The 21,965-nt window shown below is 41.5% G+C and overlaps 1 protein-coding gene across 1 annotated transcript in view; it reads right to left on the reverse strand.

The window, feature by feature from the left end:
- Positions 1-21,965, reverse strand: part of WDSUB1 (WD repeat, sterile alpha motif and U-box domain containing 1) — a 37,403-nt gene that overhangs the window by 13,117 nt on the left and 2,321 nt on the right. Inside the window, exons 2-9 of the mRNA XM_053284935.1 lie at positions 16,933-17,353; positions 14,840-15,024; positions 9,700-9,792; positions 7,594-7,687; positions 5,491-5,524; positions 2,273-2,313; positions 2,078-2,184; positions 1,303-1,482 (exon numbers count right to left, since the gene is read on the reverse strand). Of these exons, the coding sequence (XP_053140910.1) occupies positions 1,303-1,482; positions 2,078-2,184; positions 2,273-2,313; positions 5,491-5,524; positions 7,594-7,687; positions 9,700-9,792; positions 14,840-15,024; positions 16,933-17,330 (1,132 nt within the window). The 5' untranslated portion in view covers positions 17,331-17,353. The remainder of the gene's footprint in view (positions 1-1,302; positions 1,483-2,077; positions 2,185-2,272; positions 2,314-5,490; positions 5,525-7,593; positions 7,688-9,699; positions 9,793-14,839; positions 15,025-16,932; positions 17,354-21,965) is intronic.

Here is a 21,965-nt window from a genome sequence, read left to right on the forward strand (position 1 = left end):
TGAATTGGACCCGGAAACAAACCGGCAGCCAGTTCAGCCACACCTGGAGTACTGTGTACAATTCTGGTCACATATCTTAAAAAGGGTATTGTAGAACTGGAAAAGGTGCAGAAGAGGCAACCAAGATGATCAGAGGCCTAGAGCACTTTTCTTATGAGACAAGACTATAACACCTAGGGCTTTTTAGTTTTTAGTTTAGAAAAAAGACGACTGCAGGGAGACATGATAGAGGTCTACAAAATCATGCATGGTGTGGAGAAAGTGGATAGAGAGAAATTCTTCTCCCTCTCACATAACACTAGAACTAGGGGTCATCCCATGAAATTGATTGCCAGGAAATTTAGGACCAACAAACAGAGGTACTTTTTCACACAACGCATAATCCACTTGTGGAATTCTCTGCCACAAGGTGTGGTGACAGCTAACAACCTGGATGGCTTTAAGAGGGGTTTAGATAACTTCATGGAGGAGAGGTCTATCAACGGCTACTAGTTGGAGGGCTATAGGCCCCCTCCAGCTTCAAAGGCAGGATGCCTCTGAGTACCAGTTTCAGGGGAGCAACAGCAGGAGAGAGGGCATGCCCTCGACTCTTGCCTGTGGCTTCCAGCGGCATCCGGTGGGCCACTGTGTGAAACAGGATGCTGGACTAGATGGGCCTTGGGCCTGATCCAGCAGGGCTGTTCTTATGTTCTTAAGTAAAACAAGCCACATGCTACAAAGAAAGGTATACTCCAGAGCGACCAGTCTGGAGAACTTCCCTTTGAAACTGAAACGGAGGTGCTGAAACAGCAGGAAAGACAAACAGACGGGCCAGCCAATGAAGCTGGATGCCAGTGCTTGGCCTGTAATAGGAAGCAGCAGTGCAACAGGGTGAAGGGCAGAGAGCATCCCGGAAAGTGAGGGTGAAGGGGGTGGTGTCAATGCCAGGCTCTGGAGTAGTGAATGGAGCCAGTGAGGCAGGGTCATCAAGTGGAGAAGAAAGGGAAAAGAACAGGGGCTGTGGAGAGAAAGAAAAGGTGGCAGTAGCAGGCAGGTGGGATGACATTTGTGGCTGGGGAGTGGGGCGTCAGCACTTGCTGCCCCATGGCACATTCTGTGCATGGAACTGTTCTCTAACTTCACCTCAAGGCAGAGCCACCCCTGCGTTCCAATAGGAAATCATCATTCAGTTTTCCAAACTAGCCCCATGTGGCCACATGTATTGTCATAGCTCCAAAGAATTTTAACAGCCTATCTGAACAGGTCGTAAAGAGAATGCCCAACATCAACAAATCTAAAGTTCTATCAAATATTTATTCTTACCAATTTTCAAATCACCAGCCAAACTCTCTTTTGTGAGGCTCAGCAATTCACCACCATCAATGTTGTTCTTTCTGAAAATCTCCACTAGCTCTTCTAATCCATGTTTGCAGAGCCACGCTGAAACGTCTTCTTCTGACCAGTTCTCGACAGATAACTTTGGTTCCTCCATTAGAGCATTTCCTCAGAGGAGATTAAATGGAAAATGTTGCCTAAGAACATATGTCTTAGAGGAAAGTTGAAATATTGCCCAAGCTTTTGAAGGTTGCTCTCAGTATAGCTCTTCCTATTTTTTTAGTAGCAAACTTCAGAAAGTGCTATCTAAAACATGCACTTCCTTGACATATTGTGCACTAATTAAAAGGCAAATGACATCTTCTGCTCTTAACAATCCATGCTGTTCTCATGCCTTGGACTATAAGATCATGGGAAAGATGTGCCTGTGGACTTCAGAGCCACTACCTTTCAGAGTAGAACATATTAGGATCACACCTGCTCCACTTAGGCCCCCCAGCTGCTTTTGAACTACAACTCCGACAATCCCCAGCCACAGTGACCAATAGCCAGGGATTATGGGAACTGTAGGCCAACATCTGCAGGAGGGCCGAAGTTGAGCAGCCCTGGGCTAGATGGACCATTCACCGAACAGTGGAAGGCAGCTTCAGACAGAAGGTGCTGTTCTACAGATTGTACCTTATGCCAATAAGTTTAACAAATGGTCATGTAAAGTTTCTTGGGGCAACTGCTAAGCTATAAATGATGAGACGACTGTACCAACCTGTGAAAAGTTGCTCTGATTCAAATTGCCAGATGTTCACACACTTATCCATTGAACCTGTAGCAAATAATGGCATATCTGGTGCAAAGGCACAAGTTGTAACATATCTAGAAATAAAAGCAACATGGTGAATACATATCCCACATCAAATGTTCCTCTTGGCTTATATTATGAAAAGATATGCTAATAACAAACCTGGTATGCTGAGTCAAAATGTGTAGGATGTTTCCAGTGTTCTGCCAACAACAACAAATATTATTTTTATTAGAGCAACCAAAACCCCAACTTTCAATCAATAATCTAAATTTCCAATGGAAGTTTCAGTCAAAAGAGTACAGATGTCAGGAAGGTATTTTACTACTCCAGTTACAGAAATGTGTCACTAAGCAGCACAGAAATCAAACTATTTGCCTAAAGCTGAAGTTGAATCAATTACCTCTTTTCTCTGGCAAAAGAGAACACTATCAGCAGATGCTGATCTATTTTCTGCCACCCTGTGCTATAAATGGTGCCACCCAAATCTATTTCTCCATATCGACCTCATCAGGAAATGGCTTAACTTCCCTAAACGCCAGGAAGTAATGGGCTGGATGAGGGATAACAAAGAGAAGTTGAATGCAAATAAGACAGAGGTACTGACTGTGGGGGATTGGGACCCAAGAAATAGTTTCAATTTGCCTGTTCTGGATGGGGTTACACTCCCCTGAAAGATACATAGCTTAGGGGTACTCCTGGGTCCAAAACACTCTCTGGTTTCTCAGGTTGAGGAAGTGGTCAGAAGCGCTCATTATCAGCTTCAGCTGATATGTCAGCTACGCCCATTTCTGGAGGTAAATGACCTTACAACAGTGGTGCATATGCTGGTAACCTCTAGGCTCGACAACTGTAATGCATTCTAAGTGAGGCTGCTTTTCTATGTAGTTTGGAAACTACAGTTAGCACAGAATGCGGCAACCAGACTGGTCTCTCAGACAACCCGAAGGGACCATATAACACCAATTTTAAAAGGATGGCACTGGCTGCCGATATGTTTCTAAGCAAAATACAAAGTGCTGGTTATTACCTATAAAGCTCTCAACGGCTTGAGTCCAGGGTACTTAAGAGAGCACCTTCTTTGTCATGAACTATGCTGCCTACCCTGTTTCCCCGAAAGTAAGACCTACCCCGAAAGTAAGACCTAGCAGTAATTTCTGATGTACCGCTAATTGCCCTAGTGCATTTTTGGGGGCTAAAATTAATATAAGACACTGTCTTATTTTTGGGGAAACACGATATTAAGACCATCTGGGGAGGTCCAGTTATGGTTGCCACCAGCTCATTTGGTGGGAACTCAGGACCTGGCCTTCTCTGTGGTTGCCCCGGGGCTTTGGAATATGCTCCCTGTCAAAATAAGAGCAACCCCATCTCTGATTGCTTTCAAGAAGGCCTTCAAGACACACCTGCTTTCTCAGGCTTTTAACTGAAATTAATTTTAAAACTTTTTATTGTTTTTATCCTATGTTTAAACTTTTATATTCTGTTAAATTATTTTAATTGTTTTTACTCTGTTTTATATTTGTTGTTTTAAATTGTGTACATCACCTAGAGATACATACCAGGTGGCATATAAATAGGATAGATAGATACACAGATGACCCTCAATGAAATTCATTCACAGAAATAAAATGCATCTTACATTTGTAGTACTGTGGCACAGAACATTTCAGATGAACCAATCACTTAATATATTAACAATTATGTTTTCCTTAGTAGACAAACTATTTAGAATTATCAGGGGTGCAAAGCACACACCCCACAAGCATTTGAGTTCTCTGCCTCATTTTACTGAATTCCACCCCCCACCCCCGGCCACCAAACCTGATCACCCATATCTTCAATGCCCATTACATATTCTTCTCTACTCCAGAAGTGTATCTTCTCTTTCCCAAAATATTTTAAGTGAGGAGCTGCTCCTCAAGCTTTGTCTGCATCCCTGAGAATTATATTGCATTTGTGAAAACAAAACAATAACTGAAACACAACTAGAATTCAGCTGCAATCTCCAAATTAAGAAGCAGACAAAAAAAATCCAGTGGTTAGCATAACTGGCCACTAGATGTTACCCTTCACAAACATATTTTGGTATTTTCATTTCCACTACATGAATAAGAAACTTATGAGGATTTTCTTCCTTTGAGGGGGAAAAAAGTAGTTTAAGCAGTATTTTCAGAACAATTTGGAAGATTTGGTCCCCAAAATACCTATCCAAACTTAGATGGCCACTTCAAGCTTCTGACAAAGTGGGCTCTCTGTTGGCCTTTAACAAAAACAAGACTCTCTTATTTTTGCTGCAGCTAATACAGATACCCATTTACTGTTAAAATATATCTCAAACTAACATACTCATATTATTAGATGGACATTGTATTCCATCACATGGAAAATTAGTAGGCTAGTTTCCCTGTCTTATTAAATGGACTACAGTATTTTGTAGAAGGCAAAGTGTTATAAAACATACACCTTGTAATTACAAAATTTATAATGATCAATCGTCATATTTATGAGATTAAGAAGACTGTTTTCCATATTCCTTATCAATTTGCAATTTCGGGTAGTCAGGAAGGGTCCTTGAAAGCAAGAAGAAATTCAATGAATGTGGTCCAATCCCAGCATCGTGTGTGTGAATCTATTCTGGTGGGATAACACAAAAGAGAAACGGCCTACCTATACAGCTGTTTAGGAACACACAGGCTGAAGGTGCTCTGTGTCAAACACCGACCAGCATGGGAGAAGCAGGGGAAAGAGACTGCTTAGATTAGTCTAGGTATCCTCTTCTTGCCCACCCACCCACACTCTGGCCTAACACACTTGTGAGGCTCCTCCTTTCCCCAGCTCTGCTCTTATGTTAACCATAACACATAAAACAAGACAAAGAGCTATTTGCATACTCTAAACCTTCTGTTGCAACAGTTGCTTAGTTTCACGCCTCAACATTCTTCATAAAGATATCAGCAGCCCTACCCTTTGTCCTGTTTTGGCTTCTAGAGTAAAGCCAACATCCTAATGCAAGAAAAATGTGGGCAGAGCCATGTAGCTCTGCACTGCTTGCATTGGAAAATGGTTCAGTTCCTTCATTGTTAGATAGCCCTAGAAAAGTAAAGTGTGCTGTCGAGTCGGTGTTGACTCCTGGCGACCACAGAGCCCTGTGGTTGTCTTTGGTAGGGGTTTACCTTTGCCTCCTCCCGCGCAATATGAGATGACACCTTTCAGCATCTTCCTATATCGCTGCTGCCCGATAGAGGTGTTTCCCATAGTCTAGTCTGGGAAACATACCGGCATCCTCTGGCTTGCTATTCAAGTCATTTCCCCACTGCGCCATTAGGTGGCTTAGATAGCCCAAGAACCATTCGCATATTAAATTGTTAAATACTTACGGTTGCAAAAAGCATCACAGTTTTGTCCACAGACCTGATAAGAAATAAATTCAAAGGGGAATGACATGGCAGGACTATGGCAACACATACCTTGCAGCAGGGATGAAGCACAGTCTCAAACAGAGCATACAGCTGTAACCAACTGGAGATACTAGCAGTGATTATAGCAGAACTCAGGGTGCTAGTGTTAGAGACCATGATCCAGAGATCAGCATCAGGCACTGGCCTGCTTCAGATGAACATCTAGCAATAGCAATAGCAATAGCACTTACATTTATATACCGCTCTATAGCCGGAGCTCTCTAAGCGGTTTACAATGATTTAGCATATTGCCCCCAACATTCTGGGTACTCAAGCATGGTTCATGTTATTATGAATGAACCTTTTGCTTATGTGCTCCTAATTTCCTCTCTTCTTCTTCAGTGCATGCTAGGTGGACTGGAGAGCAAAAGCATTTGCGTTCACTTTTGAATAAACCACACTTATGGATGCCTTATAAGGTTTATATACCTTATGTCCAGACTCAGGGAATTTTTGTTCTAACCCAACTTCCCAACATTCCAAAGCATCAGTGTGCATCAGAGTATCAAATCATGCACTGAGAAGAGGAGAGGAGAGATGTGCACAGAACCAGTTCCATACACATCCCTAGAGGAGAGGGAGGAGAGGGCAGGGATGTGCACAAGCCCAAGGTTTGCCACAGCTCATTCATGATCACCTAAACCATTGTCTTTAAATGATCGTCCAAAGTGAGTCATTTATTCACCTCACACTATGGAGCCCAGCCTGCTTTGACAGTTCAAGAGGATGGGGAAAGCATGCTGGCAGGATAGGAGCTACACTAGCCAATGCATAAGCAGCTCTGAATGTTGTTCATGGATGGAACTGAGAATTTAAACAAAACAAAAATCAGTAAAACCTTGTTCAATAGTTCCAGTTCCTTCTGCTCAAGGTGTAGTTCTGTTTCCTGAACACTTTCTACCTACCCACTTTGACCCGTGACCTTGGATTCTGCATAGCTCTGACCTGCTCCTCACTTAATCAGGAGAGGGACAAAATGCCCAAGATTTTGAAAGATCAGCCAAAAGCAATTTACATATGCAGAAGGAATTGTGCTACTGTTGCACAGAGGTATGCATGGATCTGTGCTATGAAGAACCCACTTGGAAAGCCGTGTAAAACACACTGCTCTCCTACATTCTCTCCTGCTTCTCTCCTTCAAGCTGCAAAATCTGGCTCTAGGAAAAGAGAGAATTTCACAAGCATTTTCGCTGTACACACATTGCAAAAAGCATTAGGAACTGGCCCATTGTGGGCGGGGCTGCGGTGGTAATATAATGCCACACAGAGAAAAGGTCACGTTTCAATTTTAGGACAGACCAAAAAGTATTGAACTAAAAAGTATTGAGTTTAGGATAGACTAAGAAGTAAGGGAACTGGCTGATGACCCTGACTAAGGGAGTGTGTGCGCACTCAGAGCCCTTATGCAGCTCCCCCAGGGCCTTGTGGAGCCACAGGGCAAATACTTCCCAGCAGCACTACTCATGCTCCAGAAGCATTTGGAAATGCATCCCTGAAGGTCAGGGACATGTTTCTGACCTTGCAAAGTGCTTCTGGCATGCAAGCAGTGCTTGGGAAGATTAGCTCTCTGGTGAAACAGTGTGCACACTGGACTGGGCATCCCCACAGACCCTCCTTACATGCGTGTTTTATTTGTCAGGAGATCAGCCACTGTTTGGAAGGACTCTATGCAGCCTCCGCTGTTAATGTAATGTGATACTGTAGCAAGTCAAAATACATTGCCATTAAACATAAAGTCTATCTTTACTAATTCCAAACAAATTTAAGTTCATTAAAAGGAGCACCTTTATTGCTATTTTCATTTATTTATTAATTTTTACATTTATATCCCATAGGTTAGGCTGAGAGAAGAGTCACCCAGTGAGTTTCAGGGTTGAATAGGAATTCGAACTTGGCTCTTCCCAGTCCTAGTCCAACACTCTAACCATTATGCTATGCTGGCTCTCTATAAAAACAGAGAAAACCAAGTGCCCAAGTAAACAGAGCAAACTATCATGAAGTTGAAGCAAAGAAGACTCTTACCCAGAGACTAATGTTCGCCCATCACAGGAAAAAGCACAAGCCAAAACTGGGGCAGTATGTCCATTCAATGTGCACTTACATTTCAGTTCAAGGCCTATACATTTTTCAGAAAGAATATATTATTAATAAAAAGGCCTTTATCAAATGATAAGTCTGCCAAATTAAAAAAACACTTATGTTACTTTGCATATCTGTTGTCATATAAGAAACTGAATAAAATTATAACAGCTTGACAACCACCAGCTTGGCTTCATTCTTTCTCAAATGTGCAGATCTTTGGTATTTGGCTGATTGCATGTACTAGGAAAATAATACAAGAAAAGGGGCAACTAGGCAATATGATTTCTCCCAACTTTTTACTGCAGAAAGGCAGCCCTTTGTTCAGCTCTGATGACAGATTTCTCCTCTCTCCATTTATCCCAAAGAAACCCCCAACAGCCCTATGAAGAGGGAGAGAAGAACCAACAGGGCAGCATTCATGTGTACTCTTGTAACACTCTGGATACACCACCGCAGGGAAAACGTTAGCAGCAAACTAAAATGGCGATTTGTCACTAACTAATAACCTCTGAGCCCCAAAAAGAAATGGTAGGTTCCTCCTGTTGCTATCAGAATGCCTCCGAGTTGCGGGAGGACACAGAGAGAAGGAGTGAGCGTATCTTCCACAACCAAAGAAATACCACTTACATCCAGAACAATTTGTTATGGGGCAGCTATCAAATAAAATTGATTGTTAATTTTATTAATTAAATAATAATAATAATAATAATAATAATAATAATAATAATAATAATAAAAAACAGAATATGGAAAAAACAGAAAGTACATCTTAAAGTGAACTAGTATGTTTACCAATAAAGCATTGTACCTAGTACAACATCTAGACTATTTTATTAGTAAGTTTAGTCCTCATTATTCATACAGGTCAATTCTGATTGTTTCATATTAGGCTGGTAGCACCGCCTACTTCCCTTCTTGCTTGCTTTCATCTGCACAGAATAGCTTCTCCTCTGATTTGGGGCAGCCCTCCAATGAGGTCACTGCCTCAGGGGTGGGTTGGATGAGGCAGCAGGGGAGTGCTGTCGCCGCCACCTCAGCACAGGCTCTTCCAACTGCTCCCACCAATTTCCCCATAATATTTTCTCCATATTGGTAGCAACGACCAGAGGAGCCTGAGCAATGGCAATGGCCACCCCACCCCACGAGATAACAAAATGGAGAAGAATGGAAAGGTTGGAGTGGGGTTAGAAGGACAAAGAAAAAGTCATGGGGTGGAGAAAAATGGCTCCCCAGTGCACTCTGTTGCTCTGAACGCTGCAGAGTATGTTCTGTCTGTGTGGAGTACAGAGCAAACACCAATGAAAGGTTTTTAAGATAACTTTACTTGTGAGACAAAGGCGCTAAGAGGTCAGTACCAAACGGGCTGGCTCATACACAAAGGAACAGGAACAAACAGGAACTGGAAGGAGAACAGAAACTCATAGATAGCCCAACCAATACAGAAGAAACTATAGTGCCTCCTCTGGCTGTAAAGCAGATTACATGCAAACTATACAGCCAGCTAAGCAGCAGCTGTTGCATATCCCAACACAGAGGAGAAGGAAAAAGTTGAGTGTTGGAGGAGAAAGAAAAACAAAAGGTCAAGGGCTGGAGGGAGAAAGAAGGGACAGGCTGGCATGGAGGGATAAAGAATGAAGGGAAGGAAAGAACACTTGTAAGTGGGCGGGAGAAAGGAGAAGGAGAGAGTGAAAGGAAGAAGAAGGGAAAGGCTGGCATCCGCGGTTGGAAAGAGTAAAGAAAAGTCGAAGGTTGGGGAGGCAAAGGCGATGGGAAAGGCAAGTGCTGAGGGCTGGTTGTGGGTGTGAGGAAAAGCTGCCCCCCAGGGCACTCTGCCCACCAGGGGAAAAGAAAGTGTCCGGGGAGAATTGCTCTTGGCATGCTCCACATGGGAATGGGGGCAGTGGCTCCTTCACTGTCTCTGGCCTCAGTCTGGCTTTGGGCCAGGCCTGACATGACTGAAATGTTTACTACAGTTAGAGCAGAAGCCATTTGCAAAAAGCAAAGCATCATGAAGACTAAGGGAAGAACGTTTTTCAAGATACATACCTATGGGATCAGCGAATGAAACAAGCCATATCTTAATTAAGCTATCCTGACCAGAAGATGCCATCTCGAAATATTTAACATCTTGCTTATCCCCTGATTAAGACAAAAATATTTTGAAATACATCAGAAAAACACACAAAAGAACCTTATGTTTAGTAATTCATGTCTACTTGTTCAGTAGTTTGAGTACCATTAGCAATCCTTTATATATTTGGTACATTTAAAATGATTTCTCTCATGCAGTGTGCATAAAATATAAGACACAGCCACCCATCACATCCATCAGTTCCACACACCCTGTGCACCTTCTCGGGCATATGTCACCTCCTGGCTTTCCCCCCTCTTGTTTTCCAGCTACCCATCAAAATCTTCCCCAAGGTCTTCTGTATACATTTCTCATCACTAAAGTCTGAACTAGGTCTGTTTGCCATCACTAAGGTCTGTTTCTAAGGTCTGAACTAGCATAAGGACATGCTCTCATAAAAGCCTGTGTGATATGACTATGACAAATATTTATATACCGCTTTTAAACAAAAGCTCCCAAAGCAATTTAATAATAATAATAATAATAATAATAATAATAATAATAATTCGTTTTCTATACTGCCCTTCCAAAAATGGCTCAGGGTGGTTTACAAAGAGAAATAAAGCAAATAAGATGGCTCCCTGTCCCCAAAGGGCTCACATTCTAAAAAGAAACATAGGACACACACCAGCAACAGTCACTGGAAGTACTGTGCTGGGGGTGGATAGGGCCAGTTACTCTCCCCCTTTATATCTTTACATAGATATAAATACAAAAATATAAAAATAAAAGGTGATGGGAGGAGTACGATGTGAAGATGGGATGCAGCAACTGCATGGAGATACAGGCAAGCCACAAGGGGGTGCCTTTGCTAAGCACAATTCAGGTTATTGGTGAGTGATACCTGGGCTCAGCTTTATTTTCTAGAGCTCCTCTCATACGAAAAACCACTCCCACACAATTAATGGCACACAAACGTACTATCCAAAAAAACTTGTGTGGCAATGAAAATTGCCACCAGCATCTTTCACCCCAACACTAACCATGGGTACTCAGAATAAAGTCTGACTCATTCTAGCAGGACTTGAATCCAAGCTTAGGTCTGTAGCATTTGCATATAGCATTTGCATGTATCATACTGAGGACCTTAGCATTTGCATTATTTATTTAAATTATATACCACCTGATTCCAACAGCTAAGCAGTTGAGAGAGGGGGGGGGGGGGGAGAGGGGGAGAGAAAACATGGCATTGGTCTCTAGGAATGTGAAATCATAGAAGCCAATACAAATTGCTCATAGAGCACTGAAGTCAGTTAGGAGAGACTAGAGGGGGCTTCCTGGAAAGATATCAGAGCCATAGCAATACCGTAGCAGTAGCACTTCCAGTATGAGAAATTCCAGCTCTGTCAGAAAGTGTCTCATATGCTTGCATATAGTTGCAACTTGGAGGGAGGTTCTTTAGACAAATTTAAAAATGCATGTAGATTGCACTACGGCAGTCCCCGCCCCCCGCCCCCCCAAAGAAAGTGCCCCGCCATAAATTAGAAAACAGCTAAACATGGGACATTTAGGACACATTATGTACATTTTTCATTCTGCTGTGACTGGCTCGATTTCTGTAGATTTTACTTGTCATCTCTGGAATTAATTTGCAACCAGCCAGCGTAGTGTAGTGAGTGCTGAACTAGGACCGGGGAGACCCGAGTTCAAATCCTCATTCAGCCATGATACTAGCTGGGTGACTGGGCCAGTCACTTCTCTCTCAGCCTAAACTACTTCACAGGGTTGTTGTGACGAGAAACCTAAGTATGTAGTACACCACCCTGGGCTCCTTGGAGGAAAAGCGAGATATAAAATGTAAAAAACAAAACACACCAACCCTTTCTTTGTTACTGAAATTTCCCCCTCAGGATGTTTGACCAGAAAAACCCAGAGTTTTGCTAGTGAACCACAAACACTTCTTATAAAGTGAAAAATGAGTTATTTATAAAGCACATTCTATTCTAAGAAGCCAATTAGTAAACAACCACAGGGAAAGGAGATTATTGGATATAGCTGGCAGGACAGAAAAAGAATAGCTTTTAGTAGTTTTCCCAAAAGAAAATAAAACATCGATAGTGAATGCATCACTGTCAGAATCAAAAGGAGAAAACCTATAATGGCTGTATGCATTAAAAAAAATAGATGCAGACTCAGAAAAAGCAACATGAAATCCATATCAATATAAAATGGAGATCCACCAGGAGATTGTTGCTGACAATAAAAAAGCAGTGAAGATTATTATGTAGGGATCCTAAGCTACAACAGAAATCATAAATCAGCTGAACACCACATGTTTTGGAATAAAAAATTGAAACATAACAATGATTATTTAATAGAATTACTAAATATTAATCAGTATTTTAAAGCAAATAATCTCTCTCTCTCTCCTGGGAAAAGATGAGTCAATGTTCTGCATAACAACTAAATGTAAAGAAAATATGAAAATTATCAATTTGAAAAGAATAATTTAAAAAAACCCTTTCACATTATTCTGAATCATGACCATAAAGACTGATTCTGTTGGTTTTTTTTTAATGACTCTTTTTAGCATTTCAGTAATAATCAAATTTAGTAAGTTAGTAAATGACAACATGCCATTGGCAATACCAATGTTTTACATGAACAAGAAAAATGAAGGGGGGGACCTCTTTAGACAGGATAACCTTGCTGTCATTACAGAATACAGAACCTGTATTTGGAAAGCTCCAGACAGTTTCTGCTACTCATACGTGTCTCAAAGAGCAAAATAGTTAGATACTTTGGTCACCACTGTCAACCAATGGGGATGCCAAATTATATAGGTGGTACAAAATAAAGCTGAAGTATTAGTGCAGAGGAAATTGCTTCATTCAGTGGAACAAAATTCCAATGAGAACTAATTAGGCAGGATGTTCCATTCAGGAAACAAATTATTTCACTGTGGAATGGTTTACATTTTGCATCACACACCAGAATCATCATCAGTGGTGAAACATCCTATGTAGAAAGGCTATGCTACTGCCCCATGCTCATGGGCGGGGGTGGGGGCAGTTTGATCTTGACAGTCACATGTAATGCCAAGCCATGGTTTGGCATTACATGACAGCCTTGGGCTTACATGCTCATCTCCTTCCCCTGCCTCTTTACATTGCATGCTTCACTTAATTAGCTCTTTTCTGATTTGCAATTAACCATCATTTGCTATTACATCTGAACTAGTAATCTATGGTTTGCACTTGCTCTCCAAACCAGGATTACAAACTAGGGATTGAGTTACAGTTTCATATCCTGGCTTGTTTGCAAACTGTGTTAGGAACAAGCTGAGATTAGTTGGGTTTCAGGTGTAATGACAAAACTTAGTTTGTTCTAAATCACCAATGCAGGCAGAAGACTCCCACATGCAAAGGAAAGAGAGAGCATGCAAACCCGAGGCTCATGATTGTTACAATAAACTATGGCTTTGCAGGACATATAAGTAGGTTATGAACCAAGTCACTGGCTACAGGTCCAATAACTGAAGAATGGGAACAACATATCCACTCCTATCCTCTGCTGATAGGACTATGTGCTCCAACACTGAAGGGGTGAAATCAGGGAACACTGCCTCATAAGACAACCAGCTTCCTAGCTGAAGACTTTCTTCCCACTACTGGAGACTGTGTGCGTGAGAGCATATTACTCTGCTGTCATACTCAGTGTAGTTAAGAAGCAAGTGTTCATACAGGCAGTTTTGTCTAAGTTCCTGGAAATAAGTGGTTCTTTTGCAGAAATTTACCACCACTTTAACATGATCTAAAACAGGATATCTATTATAGTAAAGGCAATTCCTGTGTGTGATTCCCTGATAAACTGTTAATGTAAATCCAACCATTTTCACATAGCAGTAGAGGGAATATTCAAGTAGAAACCAGTGAAGCATCTAAAACTATGGCACTTTCAAGGATCAAACCAGAAGGGAAATTAAGGAATTCACCTTGAGGGAGATATAAACTTAAGGGGAAAGAAAGATGTAGAAACTAGTTATTTTCTCTTCAGTGTGGAGAAAGATGAAGGTTGAAGCAGGGGTAATCTCGCATCACATTTTTATTTAACCAGGAAAGAAGGAATTAACTAAAGCAGCAACACACAAGTGCTTCATGCGAAAGGAAGTTGCATAAGCATTTTTCACAGTGCAGTTTGAAGTTGCTCATGATTATACACATTCTTTACTTCATTTTCCAATTTAGCTGCGGCTTGAAAAATAGTTCCCTGATAAGCATCCATTAGCACAAAAGTGGGCAGAAGGTAGACTGATCCACCAGTGAATCGCAGGCCAATTTCTTGACAGTGCCGTATTTAAAATCTTATTCAAAATGTTTCTCCTCATTTGGATTGCTTTTAAAGAGCTAGACAATGGTCCATTTCAGACATAACAATGCATCCTACAGAGTCAGGATTAAATCTTAGTTCTGTGTGACATCCCCAAGGTTTAGGAGTAGGTGCTCACCTTCTCCTCATGTGGGAGGAATGGACAAATGGTGTTTTTGATTCTTGGACTGTATGTCAGGTTCAGATCTTGGCTTATTTTGGAACTCAGTCTAGAACCGGCCAGGATCGCTTGGTCCAGATGTAACAAGTCATCTTGGCTAGATTGCTCTTAACTAGAATCAGAAGTGAAATTTTTCCAAGCCGCACATGAAAAGGGCTGGAGGAGCACACACAAGCTCCTGAGGTTTGGGGATGGTGCACAAAGCCAGAATTTAATTCTTGCTCCACATTATGTCTGAACTGGCAGTCAGTGTTCAACACGAGTACAATGAGAAAAATGGCATACAATTGTAATTTCTTAGTATTCTTATCACAGAATTTGGGCTTACTTCACACAGTACAAATTGCCTTGTTTTACAGATATGCCAATCATCTATTTAACTTCATAGACTTCTTTCTCCACAATCATGCTTAGCAGAAGAGCAACTGAAAAAACTCTGAACTATCAAGAACCGTCTGTTTCTGTTCACCTGCCACAGGCGCCGATGACAAAAGGATATGGATAAGAGGTAGAGCGGGAGATTAAAAAGTATGCAAAGGAATTATTTAAATAGTAAGTTAACTAACCAGAAAGCGGCTGTGCAGAAAAGTCACAGCAGGTGACTCCAAGATCATGAGCCTTTTCATTATGTAAGCACCTCATTTTGTCATCCCAAACTGTTAAATCTCCACATGACGACCCAGTCACAAAGAAGCTTCCATTAGGAGCGAAGGCACAGGCCACCAAAGAGCCATCTTTAACACTGCCAGATCTAAAAGGTGAGAAAAAAGGGATGCACTCTGGAAGTGAAATACCCTGAAAACAGTACAAGTCTGATAAAGTAGGATGGTGAAAAATTAAATCAGTTCTGAAGGAGAACATTTAATAGCATACAAGGCAAAAACATTGGTCAACATCCTCTTTCAAGCATGTGGAAGCTCCTCATGTAAAGTGCTTCTGCAGCATTTAGTAGTGCAGAATCTCACTGCACGGCCACGGGAAGCCATTTTTGCCAATCTCTCCTTCCTTCAGAAACGCTCCTTTACAGGCACAAATATGTCCCTGTGGTCTGTGTGACCTTCAGGGTCACATTTATGGGCGTTAAAGAGTGTTTTTGGGAGAAGGAGAGATGGGTGAAAATCACACACCCCACCCACTCAGTAGGCCTATTAAATGAGGCTTTGCACACAGTACCTCCATATGGTTAGTGAGAATGTTAGTCACTGGCATTGAGCCATCAAAATATAGAAAAATAATGTAAGAATAGTCTGTTTCTATATACCTGCTGCAGGTATTGATTATAAAAACGATATAAATCATATGATCATGGGAGGGGGAGTTAATTTTGAATGCATAATGAAATAAGACTAAAGTTTAAATGTTACCCACTTGAATTTTCTATTCAAATACAGAATTTCTAGAACAATCCTATTTTATGAGACTCATTGTTGGCTTTTCTTGTTAGTCTTAATAGCAGCTTAAAGCAGGGGTGTCAAACTGGCCCTCCTGCAAATGTTGGCCTCCCATCCTCCCTGGCTATTAGCCACTGTGGCAGCAAATGATGGGAGCTGTAGTCCAAAAACAGCTAGGAGGCTGCAGTTTGACACTCCTGGTTTAAAGTAAAACTATATCTGTCAGAAAACCTTCTTTTCTTGAGGACTGATAAACAAGTTACAACACTAAATATCTCTGTGATTATCTGTGCATTATTATAATGTAAGCCGCCCATAAAACAATTTTTATGGGGCATCTAACAAATTTCATTACCACTAATTATTATTATTCTGTTATTATGGCTTCTAATCTGCCTTCTGATTTATTAGTTTTGATTGATTTGATGATGGTATTATTGTTTTGTTCACTAGACTCTGAAACTTCAGAGAAGCAGAGAGCAGAAATAGTTTAAAGTAAGTAAATAAATAAGCAATCGGATACTAACACCTAGGTATTTAAAATCTTTTTCAGGCACTAGCTTTGGTAACCGCTGCAGCAACAGTGTCCCACAAAGAATTCCAAAATGTTCCCGTGTCAACTTTAATGTTTTAAGAACTGACATATGTACAAACAGCAAACACAGCAAAATGTTTCACATCACTGTTAAAAGGAAAAAAACCATTACAAAAGGAATTATTTTGAAAAGGTCCAGAACAAATGATTCATACTGTACTGTAATAATTGAATCTTCAGTTCACTAAGTATCAAGACCTTACCATTTTTATTACCAGCAGCAATGGGAGTTATTTGATCTTTACTCCTCTAAAAGAAGGCTTAGTAGCTACTTTCAAGGTAATAAGTATCATATAAAGATAAAAGCATATATGATAGCTTTCAGATTCAGGTTGACATCCCCACTCACCATGCTGCTGTGTGCTGAGAAGAGTCCCCACAGCAGACCATATCTGGATCTATGCACAGCTGATGGGGGGGGGGCAATTTTTGCTGATTTCTCCTTCCCTCAGAAGTGCCTTGCAGCATGCCAAAGTATGTCCCGGAGGGCTGTGCAGGACACTTCCAGGGGAAGGTAAGATCAGCTAAAATTGCCTGACCCCCACACAATCAGTTCTGTGGAATTCAAGAAGTGCCCCACTGTGGAGACACTTCCTGCTGGTGCACGGTTGTACTGTTAGTGAGGATGTCAGCCCTAGAAGCATATTTCTAGTTATTCAGACCTGGTACTCACCGATATACTTTTAAGGACTGAACATTCCAAAGATTTACACTTCCATCTGCTGCTCCTGAAACCAGATACGTAGAATCAGGGGAGAATCGACAGATTCGTACAGGGCTTCTACAGGGGTGCTCCAGCACTGCCAGTTTCAATCCATTTTGAGTATTCCACAAAACTGTGTTGCCATCTGTAGAACATGAAGCTAAAATGTGTCCTGAAGAGGAGAAGCAGCAGCAGTGGACAGCATAAGTGTGGCCTTTTAGCGGTGAGTAAGGAAGCTCCTCAAAACTGCTTAAAGAATACAGACGGATCGTTTTGTCCAAAGAACATGTAGCCAGGTAGGAAGAGGAGAAGGCACAGTAGTTAACATCATCACTGTGATGTGTTAAAGTGCAAACCAATTTCACCATTTCATATGCTCATATAAAGTTATCTGCGATAAAGAAAGAAAAGCTGTAATAATCCACAAATGTCTAGATTATTTCATTATTTAATAATAAAGTAAACTGTAATCAGCACCCCTTTATTAATTGTTCCCCAGCTTACATATGAATTGTGTTCAAGAACTTTGAAAGTCAGATGTTCATAATTCAGAACGCATATAGTTCCCAAGAGTGACAACTTGTTTGTACATGCAGGTTGGTGTTTGTACGTTGGGGACTTCTTTAATAAATGTTACGGAACTTTGTTTGTATGTACAGTACAATATGCACTTTTGAAAGCTAGATGTTTATAACACAGGGAATATGTCTGTATATTTTTGCCACTAACTGCAACAAGACTATGCTCTTATAAGTAGAAGAAGAAATAAGCAATCTAAGTTAAAACAAGATATGGTATAGCCAGATGCTGGAAAAATCTATCTGGGCCATGAAGGGATGTTTTGAGATTCTGAGGATCACTTTTAAAAAAGAATTTGCCTTTCATAGCGGTCAAGAAATCCTTAACATGTGACTAAATGTTACGGAATTTGCCATGAGCCCCATCGCCTGTTGAGATCATCTGGAGAGGTCCGTCTGCATTTGCCACCGTCTCATCTGGGGGCTACTCAGGGATGGGCCTCCTCCATTGCTGCCCCAAGGCTTTGGAACACACTTCCTGCTGAAATAAGAGCCTCCCCATCTCTGGCAACTTTTAAAAGGGCACCAAAGACATATTTGTTCACCCAGGCTTTTAATTAGATTTAGTGTTTTATTAGTTTTTAAATTTTTGGTTTTGTTTAATTTGTATTCTTTTGTATTGTACACTGCCCAGAGATGCAGGTTTTGGGCAGTATAAAAATATGTTAATTAGATAAATAATTTAGATCCAGCCTAAATTATATTTTCCAATGGAGCCACTGCAGTCACAAGGGAACACTCGCTGACTTCCTAACAAAATTTGTGCACAAGGAGGGAGCCCTTCTGCAATTCCCCCACACACCCCGTACGCGTGTGTTGCACAAGAGCCATTACAGTCTGGAGTAGGGCTCTGCCAGACTGGAAATGCATCACTGCGGGGAGCGCTCTAGACTCTAATGCCTCTTGTGCAACAGCCTGTGCACAGCAGGACTGGGGGAATTGTGCAAGGGATCCTGGTGCTTCCCTGCAGTCTCTACACTTGCTTCATTAGTCAGGATGTCAGCCACTATCACCAGCACCAAATATCTATTTGCAAAAACACATTTCTAGCATATAATTCTAAGTATAAAAGGATAAACCTAAAGGATGAACAAAAGACACAAATACGTATGGAAGCAATTCATGCCATCTGATCACAGCGCTGACTAGACGGTACAGGCAGAGTAGGCAGCTGCCTGGAGAAGTGCAGTTCAAGGGGTGCCAACCATGCCAGGAGCAACATCTGTGCAAGCCTGAGCTCTTGTGTGACTTCTTCCATGGCCAGCTCCTTAAACAAATGGAGAGTGATTCCCAGAATCCTCTGCAATGTCACAGGGGATGGCAATCAAGGACACCCCCTCTAGCCCCCCAAAGACAGCAAGGGAAAGAAAGCCTGGTCTAACAATTTTTGGGAAATATGGCTTCAGTAAACATGTTTATTTTGTATGGAGATTATCCTAAATTGCATGCTGAAATAAAAATAAGATGTAAACATGTACACTGACATTTTAAAACACGGCAACGATAATAGCAATGCTTCTGAGATTTCTCCTACAAAATTATTTTACAAACAGCATACAGTTGTTCCTGCCTTTTCTGTTTACTTCCACATTTTCACTATTGATAGACTTAATCTAACATAAGCATCAAGAAACAAATACATCTCTACTGCAGAAAAAGCTTAAAGCAGTGGAGCACAGTGAAATAAGCAAGACTGGTTTTTCTCCTTTCCTCCATGCACTTGTTTTCATGCAAGGAGTCGCGTCTACCACCCCTTGTTATATGACAACTGGGCCACATATGCATATCTGTTGGGCTCCAACTGAGATCTACATAAATTGTACTTCAGATTGTAGGTGGAGGTTCATGGAACTGAATGCTCTTCCATGTGCCCCCACAAAATCCCTACACACAGAAAATTAACATGTTAGGGAGTAGGGAATCTTGCCTTCTCCCTGACATGCTAGGTTTCTAACTGCCAGGAATCTTTTTTTTCTAAAGCCTACTTTCCAGTAGACTTATAAGATCACCTGGCATTCCATGTGTGTGTCCCTGTCCCCTCCACCCGCCATCAACTTTGCAATGCCTAGACTAGTTTGTGATGATGTCATCCACCCCAATTCAAGATGGCAGACGCATGAACGTTTGAGGTGTAAAGTGGGCTAAATTGTGAACTGCCTAACCAGGGGCAGAGCCACTATTGGGCAAACAGGTTCAAAGAACCCGGGCCATGCCCAATCAGGGGCCGCACCTGGAGGCCCCAACACACACCCCACGTCTGCTGTTAGACGTGGGGGTACTGGTGCGCGACCCCTGTTCGGGAGTTAAATGGCCGCTGCATTCACAGCGTGCACAGGAGCGGCTCTTCCCTGCCTTTAAGGCAAGGAAGAGCCGCTCCTGGCTGCGCTGTGAACACAGCCCCAGCCCAAGTCTAGCTCCCGAACGGGACACATTGCCCCTTTGGGAGTTAAATGGCTGGCACTGCTGTAGAATTATGCTAGCTTTGTGATAGTAGTGATGCATACTTGGCTAACTCGCAAGTTTATAAAGATCCAGAAATAAGAAACAATATATTAATTTGTAACAGTGATATACTTGGCTGAATCGCAAGGTTATAATGATCTAGAGATAAGAAACAATATACTAATTTGTAATAGCTCATTTCTGTAACCCTATGAGCCATGTGATCTTGACAAATTAAGAAACTTAGGTAGTAAGTGCAAACAGTATGTATGGAAGAAGGCATGAGTGAGCAACATCAGGTGTGCCCCAGCCCCACTCTCTCTCTTGAACACAAACAATGTTGGGAAAGACGCCAAAGGCCTGAAGAATCGGTGAAAACCAGGGAGAACTGCCAAAGACATTGTAAAGGAGAAAGAACTGGGAATAGAACAAAAAGATAAGATGAGTAAGTCTTGTGATCACGGAAATGGAAGTGGACTGCAGATGTACCAACCGGAGTGGAAACATCCCTTTATAAGTCAGGCAGGAAACCAGAAGACCCCTGAGAAGCACCACCACCCAGAGTGAGGCCTCCACGCTTCTTCCAACACCCCTTTCAAAGACTGATTATCTTTGGAGTGGGGCTGGTGAGTATGAGTGTGTGTGTGTGTGTGTGTGTGTGTGTGGTGTGAGAGAGAATTAGGAGCTAGCTTGCTGTTTAACTGACTATAATAAACATGAATCATTGATTGACTAAAACCAGCTGGTGTCTGTGTCCGTTTTCCTGGGGCTACCTTGTTTTTGGGCCTTGCAGTGCTAGAGGACTTAGAGTAAATAAAGGGTACCACACTGCAAACGTAGCACCGGCCGGACTCCAACTCCTGAACGGAGCCACACAGCTCCGTTCGGGAGCCATACCATGCCCCCTGTGTCCAATGTGGATCAAATTTAGTCCATTTGTAGGAACAGTGAAAAGAAAGTAGGTAGATTAGTTCTTACTAGGTTTTTTTTGTATGAAGAAACATCCAGCCATGTGAGTCCTTGCTTGCAGTCTGATGTGGTATCAGACAGTGAAAATGAGGTTTATTGTAATTCTCACACTTGAAGAAGTGGGATTTATGTATATAGCATCATCTATGTACATGTCACTTTATAACAAATCATCCCCACCCCAAGGGGCTCATAATCCAAAACAAAACAGGTAAGACACAGTAGTGAATATGCACAGGGATATTGTAACAGCAAATACACAGTAATGATTGTAAAGAACTTAACAAATTTTGAAAAATTATAATTCTAGCTCTAGTGATATAATAAATAGTAGCAGAAAACAAGACATTTCATTTTTCTCCATTTGTGATAGTAAATGGATTCTCCAAGCTGCTAGAATTTGTCTTGTTTTCTTCTGAAGTAATTTACTTTCTTTTTTTTTTTTTTTACTACCATTGGTATTTTGTTAAAAGTGACCATGTGAATCTTATCAAAATGATTAAAACTACACACATGCTTTTTGCAGATAACAGGCCTTGCTCTCAACTCTACATGTGGACATAACTGCCATAATTTTTGTGTTGGTACTGTATCTGGCACAGCAGGGGCATAGCAAGGTTGGATTAGGCCCAGAGACGAGATTTTAAAATGCCCCTCCTCAAAGTCCAGGGCTTCTGCAAACCGCAGGCCCCTAAGGATTTAAGTCTGATATTTCAAAATAAGTATGCTGCCTGGAAATACATTTCACTGAATACACACACACACACACACACACTTCACAATATATAGTGATATACATTGAATACTATATATTTGTGCTACTTTTAATGCCTAGAAACACTAATTACTAAAATGGGCCCCTCGCTGCAGATTAGCAAAGGAGACTGTCAACCATGCAGTGTGAGCCTATGTATGTTTTCTCAGAATTCTGAACAAATTCAGTAAAGTTTGATTCCAGGAGGTTTTTCACATGAGGCTTTTAAAGCCCTTTTAATACACATCTCCTCTGGAATG

The sequence above is a fragment of the Hemicordylus capensis genome, chromosome 1 (genome assembly GCF_027244095.1).
Source record: "Hemicordylus capensis ecotype Gifberg chromosome 1, rHemCap1.1.pri, whole genome shotgun sequence".
Classification (NCBI taxonomy): Eukaryota; Metazoa; Chordata; class Lepidosauria; order Squamata; family Cordylidae; genus Hemicordylus; species Hemicordylus capensis.